Source organism: Gregarina niphandrodes (genome assembly GCF_000223845.1).
Source record: "Gregarina niphandrodes unplaced genomic scaffold scaffold00075, whole genome shotgun sequence".
Lineage (NCBI taxonomy): Eukaryota > Apicomplexa > Conoidasida > Eugregarinorida > Gregarinidae > Gregarina > Gregarina niphandrodes.
Genome location: NW_011645841.1, coordinates 3894 through 10343, shown reverse-complemented (window position 1 = coordinate 10343; position 6450 = coordinate 3894). Strand labels below are relative to the sequence as shown.

The 6450-nt window shown below is 59.3% G+C and overlaps 5 protein-coding genes across 5 annotated transcripts; 2 read left to right on the top strand and 3 right to left on the bottom strand.

Moving 5' to 3' along the window:
• Positions 1–68: 68 nt before the first annotated feature.
• On the bottom strand, positions 69–1267 carry GNI_184850 (MA3 domain protein; the record flags this gene model as incomplete). Its single annotated transcript, XM_011135292.1, has 2 exons — positions 69–140; positions 239–1267. The coding sequence occupies 2 exons, from the start codon at positions 1265–1267 to the stop codon at positions 69–71; spliced, it is 1101 nt and encodes a 366-aa protein (XP_011133594.1).
• Positions 1268–1483: 216 nt separating this feature from the next.
• GNI_184840 (hypothetical protein) lies at positions 1484–2317 on the top strand (the record flags this gene model as incomplete). The annotated part of the gene is made up of 1 exon (XM_011135291.1): positions 1484–2317. The coding sequence occupies one exon, from the start codon at positions 1484–1486 to the stop codon at positions 2315–2317; it is 834 nt and encodes a 277-aa protein (XP_011133593.1).
• A 167-nt stretch (positions 2318–2484) lies between these two features.
• Positions 2485–2961, bottom strand: GNI_184830 (40S ribosomal protein S18; the record flags this gene model as incomplete). The annotated part of the gene is made up of 1 exon (XM_011135290.1): positions 2485–2961. One exon carries the CDS (start codon positions 2959–2961, stop codon positions 2485–2487), a length of 477 nt encoding a protein of 158 aa, XP_011133592.1.
• Positions 2962–3637: 676 nt separating this feature from the next.
• GNI_184820 (ribosomal protein S27a) lies at positions 3638–4200 on the top strand (the record flags this gene model as incomplete). The annotated part of the gene is made up of 2 exons (XM_011135289.1): positions 3638–3731; positions 3866–4200. The coding sequence occupies 2 exons, from the start codon at positions 3638–3640 to the stop codon at positions 4198–4200; spliced, it is 429 nt and encodes a 142-aa protein (XP_011133591.1).
• A 296-nt stretch (positions 4201–4496) lies between these two features.
• Positions 4497–6362, bottom strand: GNI_184810 (hypothetical protein; the record flags this gene model as incomplete). Its single annotated transcript, XM_011135288.1, has 1 exon — positions 4497–6362. One exon carries the CDS (start codon positions 6360–6362, stop codon positions 4497–4499), a length of 1866 nt encoding a protein of 621 aa, XP_011133590.1.
• Positions 6363–6450: the final 88 nt, after the last annotated feature.

The window sequence follows — 6450 nt, the reverse complement described above, 5'->3', positions numbered from 1 at the left end:
GGGGGGTACAGGGGTACAGGGGGGAGTATACGTCTTTTCTGAACTGTTCTGTTTCTGGGCGGTATGGCTCAGTGGACGTCCAGATCTTTGAGAACTTCTGGGCCAGGACGCGGCGGCCCGATGTCATCCAGCGGAAGGCTCTGCGAAGGGTTTCGCTGCCGATGTGGTCGCCAAGAGATATTCTCAGAAAGTCGTTGACAAAGCTAGGACAAAGTAGGTCATCTACGTACATGCGTACAATGAATTTGCTAAGACTGGTACTGGCGTCCGGACAGTCGAGAACGAGGTCTGATAAACTGGCCAACAACCGAACGACTCCCAGCTGTACATCGTCGGGTGAGAGATAAAGGCCGTAGAGCTCGCTGAGCATTTTGGAGACCATCTCTCGCTCTGTGGGCGAGTTGGAACTTAGTCCGTTGGCCAGCAGGCGGCGCACGAACTCGTGCTTAATCAGCTCGTTCGTAATCGGCGGCACAATCACCGTCGCCGGCGGCGGCGGCGGCATACCACCGGGGGCGCCAGAGGCGGGGTTTGAACCGCAGGCTTGTGCGCCTTTAGTAGCGTTTTGGCCCGCATTGGTCTGCAGGAAGTCTACCACGGTGTCGGAACTGCCTTCAGCCAGCGCTTCTTCGACCACTTGCACACAGGCCTGCTTGTACTTGCGAAGGCGTTCCTCGTTGTAAGCAAGCACGGGGTCGGCGTCACGGATAAGAGGAGGAAGGTTCTTGACGAAGTATTCCGGCAGCTTACTAAGGAACGAGGGCTCCACCCAGCCGTCATCGGCGGCCGCGGTAAAGAAGGCGAAGAGTGCCTCTTCGATGCTTCCATCTACGGCTTGTTTAAACCCCACGGCTTGTTGGAGTAATTTCTCGAACGCGCGTGTGCACTGCTGTCTTGAGAAAATACGACTGTCATAGGCTATCGTTAACAGTTGCGCCACGTCTGCTTGCTTCGCCTCCCCCATAGGGATTACGTGCTGGATCGAACGTAACACAAATACGTCCGCGAAAATAGGCGTGTCTAGTGCTCGCACCTTCTCTATCACTTCGCTCGCCTTCAGACTCTCGCACAAGTAGTCATGCACCGCCGAGTCCACACACTTCGTGTAGTATGCCAAACTAGACGCACCCTGCTCACTCCGGTCAGGCAACAAACTCTCCCCCACCGACAACGTACTCTTCAACACCGGAACCGAACTCCCCGCCGGGACGCCAACGGAGTCGCAACCCGTCGGCGCAGCCTCGCTAGCCGGAGCCTCACTCGACATTTTCACTCAATCCAAAAATTAGTGTGCTTTTCCCAGTTGTCGACCGCGAGAACACTGCAGGGTAGGGGACCGACCGGGGGGAGGGGACGGTGAGGCCGGGGAGGGGACCGTGAGGCCGGGGGATGTGTTCATCTCGGGCACCAGGGACGGCGGAGCTCTCGGGCTCCAGGGAAATGTGCGTTCCGAGAGGTGCAGCTGGGCGAGGTGCAATTGCCGATGGTTTCTTCTATCGGGATTCCGTTGTTGGAGTACGAGTTGAGTGACTCGATAATCCCGACGCGCCTGCGGCAGTCTCTGGCGGCGCTGGACGGGACGTGGACGCCGGCGGCGGCAACGGCGCCGACGGCAGTCGTCGCGACGGCGGGCGAATTGGAGACGCGGCTGGCACTTCACGAGGACGAACTCTGGACGCAGCTCGGTCGCTGGGAACTGCGCCGTTGGCACCGGTTCTGCTGCGCGGCTGCGGAGGAGCCGGAGTTCCCGCCGCTGCGCCGTCACGCCCTCGCCGCACACGTCGCTTCCCGCTTCATCCCCAAGGCTCAATTCCTTCCCGCAACAACGTCCGGATTCGAACCCACGACGTCCCGTCAAATCCGGGCAAACGACGACCGACCTCCCACCGAAAGCGACGCAGCTGAAGACCAAGACGCCGACGAAGACGTACCCAACGAAACCCACTTCCGACTCGTCGGCGTACACGGCCTCCCCGGACCCGACCACCCACTCAGAAGCACACCTTCGGAGGTTCTTGAAGACAACCCCTTTGAGAATCACGCTCTACAGCCCCCCCAGGTTGACGAAGGCCCGGCTGAAGAAGACCCGGCACGAACAAACAAACTGGCGGCCCGGGAGGCGACTTGGGTCCAGGACGAGGTGCCCAGCGAACCCGGGCGGCTCCCACTCTCGCCCACGAGGCACGCGTCCTGGCGCCCGTATTTCGCGCGCCGGTCGCCGCTGCTGGCTCGTGCCCAGCGAGTCCAACAGCGACGCGTGTTGGGCGTCCTCTCAAAACACCGACGACTCATGCTGGCCAGCCACGCCTCCTTCTGACTCTTCCTTTCGAAGAGCCTTTGCCCGTCTGCCGTAGTGTCGCCCGCCTGCCGTGATGCTGCCCGCCTGCCGTGTGGTGTTGCCGGCCTGCCGTGGTGGTGTCCCTTTCTTCCTCGTCGTTCGCGGTGGTGGGTGTGAGGCGGTTTTGGTTGGTAGGTGAAAAACTTCTACTTCTTGAGTTTGGCGAGATGTGCCTGGAGGCCGTACCTGCCGGTGGTTTTGGTATGCTGACCGCGGACGCGGAAGCCCCAGAAGTGACGCAGACCTCTGTTGGAGCGCATTTTCTTCATGCGTTCAAGGTCTTCACGGAGTGCGGAGTCGACGGCGTTGGAAACAAGGTGGCGGTTAACGCCGTCCCGGATGTCGCGCTTACGGTTAAAGAACCAAACGGGGATCTGGAACTGCTCGGGGTTCTGCATAATCGCGGTCAGCTTCTCTACCTCGTCCAGAGTCATCTCTCCTGCACGACGGTTCACATCGATACCTGCCTTCTTGCACACTAATGTCGAGAACCGACGGCCCACGCCTTTGATAGCCGTCAACGCCACCCAGATCTTCCGTGTACCGTCCACGTTAGTGTTCAGGATACGCAGAATGTGCTGAAAGTCACCCTTGAAAACAATACCACCTTCAGTAGAACTCATCCTCTCACAACGACCAACCGAGCGCAAAAACGCCCCCAAATTTTTGAGACAAAACACTCCCAGTCCCCTAACGCCAATCACCTAGCGCCAATCACCTAGCGCCAGTCCCCTAGCGCCAGTCTGTCCACTCCTGCTCCGCTCCTGGCTACCTGAAGAACTTCTTTCCGCTGGACTTCACTAAACCATCGGCAGCGACGGGCCGCGGCAGCGACGGGCCGCGGCAGCGACGGGCCGCGGCAGCGACGGGCAGGGATTGAGGTAGGTTGGTTTTTGAGGTCGTTAGTGGTCTTGGTTACAGTCGCAGACGACGTCGTCGTCGCTTTCGGGGTATATGTGGAGGAGTTCGAATGTGTAGTCCAGCTGAAGGCGTGGCGCGAGGGCGACGGTGACGCGTTGAGTCTGGGGGTGTCCGGTTCGGTGTGCGAGCAGCCAGTCGCGCGCGGGCGGGAATACGTCTTGCACGCACACGTGTGTGTGCTCGGCTCGAAAGGAGGAGGGCCAATTGCGCACGGCAGGCGGGGCCGCGTCACGCAATGCCGACGGCATGTAGCTCGTCAGCGCCAGGTCCACACGCGCGCATGGCGCCAGTGCGACCACAAGCAGAGGCGCCTGAACCGCAAGCCAAGACAGAACGCGGTTTCTTTGCGGCATTTGCGGATTTTTCCACAGCTGCAGAATGCGCCCCAGTTACATCAGCCTCCTCGGCGACAGAAGGCCTCTCGCCGCACGCAATGTCGAAGCCGCCAAGGCCGAGATTGCCCACAACGAAAGTATGTACACCCAACAATTGTTCACCGAACCCCAATATTCCCCCTTGTGCGTGGTTGTCTGTCCCAGTTGTCTGCGTTCCTCTTATGTGTCCCTTGGTTACAAGTCCCTTGGTTACATAGTTGTGTGCCTGCAGATATGAGTGTCGAAGCTTTGTCTTTTTCCGTCAACGGTTTACTGTTGGAGGACGAGACGTTGTTGGCGGGCGATATTATTGTTGCTGCCGAAGTTGACGGTGGTGCTAAGGGCAAGAAGAAGAAGAAGAACTACACCACACCCAAGCACGTTTCTCACAAACGTAGAAAGGTGAAGCTTGCCATCCTGAAGTATTACTCCATCAACGACGGCAAAATTCAGAACCTCCGCACCAACTGCATTGGCAACTGCCCCGATGGCGTCAAAATGGCCATCCACCACAACCGTTCTCACTGCGGTCGCTGCGGCATCACCATGTTCAAGGAAGATGCTTAACTCCAGGCCTTTCCGCAGACTGACTTTTTCACCTATCTCGACTCACCTAGGATTCGACCCACTTGCTTTATCATAAACGAGCCCTTTAGAAAAAAGTTTTTCAGATGCACACACGCTTCGTGCACACACAGCCGCACGCACAGTGTCATTCCACACAGTGGCTTGCTTTGTGGCACACTTTTTTGGGGCGAACAGACACGAGATGTGCACACGCACGCACAAGATTAAATTCCATAAAAATCAACTTCGCTCGTACGGACACCGCCGGGTCATTTCCTGGACGTCCGTTCGGCCTGCTAGACGTCGGCCTCCCAGAGAGTGGTGAGTCGACACGCTGCTTGGGAAGGACGTTGTGCCTGGGCAGCCGCCAGACGCTTCACCACGGCACCGAGGAGTGCATCTGTTGCGTTGTCGCGTGGACGTCGGCGCCCGTTGACTTCGAGTGCCACCAATTCCTCGTCCGTGTCGAGCGGCATTTCAATCGCCTCCGCCGAGCTCGAGTCGGAACCCGCAACTGCCGGACTCGAACCGGGAACTTCCAGACCCAAACCCACGGGGGTCTCCACTCGAGGCGTGTCCGGAACCCAAGCGGTTCCAGCGAATTGGGCCCCGACCTCCAACCCTTTTTCAAACACGACCTCCTCGCGGTCCAGTGCAGCCAACTCTTCGTCCATGTCTCTGTCCACGTCTTCGTCCATGTCTTCATCCGGGACGAGAATTTTCGGCTTAACCTGCGTCTCGACCTTCGGGTCGGCCTTTGTGTCGCCTACATCAGATCCCCAAAGGAGGCCTGAGCTGCCAAAGACTTCGCTGTCTAGGTCTTCGCCGGTGTTGGGCAGGGGGGTGCTCCAGAGGAAGCCGGGGTCGGCGCCTCCTGAGTCGGATTCCAGGCGGGCGGTGGACTCGTGCAGGTTGGCGGCAGGCTCATTGAAGTTGGCGGCGGGCTCGTCGAAGTGGTCGTCGGGGTCGATCAGCTGGAGTGGATGTTGGCAGACGCGTCTGAGTTCCTGGTCGACGGCGTTTTGTATGAGACAGGAATAGACACGTCGGAGTCGGAGGCGGTCGAAGAAGGCCTGCGTAATAAGGGCGGCTTCGATGTGATGCGGGATCCGTTTCCGGCAGTTGTCCGGAATGACGAGGCTAAAGCGCGGACGGTGCCCCGAACGCACGTCCTCGCCTACGTACATCCCCGCGCCGTCGCTGAGGGACCAGCCGAGTCCCGCCGCCGTGAGGATGTTGAGTGCTTGCGCCTCTAACGCGTCGATTGCGTACAGAGGCAGCGTATTTTGCACCGTGTCGAACCGCAGCAAGCGGCGCACACTCTCGTCGTCGAGCCCGTTCCCAAAGCCAGCTTTGCCGCAGCCTTTGGTTGCAGCCTTGCGGGCGGCCTTGGCAGCGGCCTTGGCAGCCTTGGCTTCGGCTTTGATGAAAGCCTCGACGGCGGCCTGCGAGGCCTCGGCTTCGGCGACGAGCCCTTTGGCGCTGACGGGGGCGAACTGAAGAACGTGTGACACGATGCGTCTTCGGAATTCTTCGCCGTCGAATTCTCTCGGAGTCTGGACTTGTGGCTGTACGTCTCCGTGGCCATCCGCTTCTTGGTCGTCATGGAATTCGGCACCGTTGAATTTGGCCACCGCCACGACGCGGTCGAGTTCGGAAGCGAAGATGGCGGCGACTACTTTTTCGCGAGAACCGTGTTCCGCCACGGCGCTGCGCAGTGCAGCGTCTAAGCGCAGCTGCTGGAAGTACATTTGTGTGCGACGCTTAGCTTGTTTCCAACTATGTGTGTGTCGAAGGTGTGTCTTGGATAACGCCACACGCAACTGGCAATTACTCAGGTATGTTAACACCGCCTCATCAGACGAGACGAAATACTTGCCACCCAACGTCCAACGTGCACCTCGCAGTAACTCCAACACCTGAGCCTCCAACGCGTGTGTCAAACCCGGACCGAAATCGAACACCCTCAAGTCCGCCAAACTCAGCATCGCAGAATTGCACTCCTTACGCACTGGCACCCATACCAAACAGGAGCGCAAACCGCCATTCTTCTTCGCCTGCACCCCACCCCAACGCTCCAAACTCTCCATACTCCGCAAACGACCCGTTATGTCCGATGCCGCTTGTGCCACTCGCAATGTTCCCGACTCATACGCCAGCATACGCCGATACTCTGTTGGGACCGCCGCCGAGACCTCCGCCGCCGCCGAGACCTCCGCCGCCGCCGAGACCTCCGCCGCCGCCGCGACC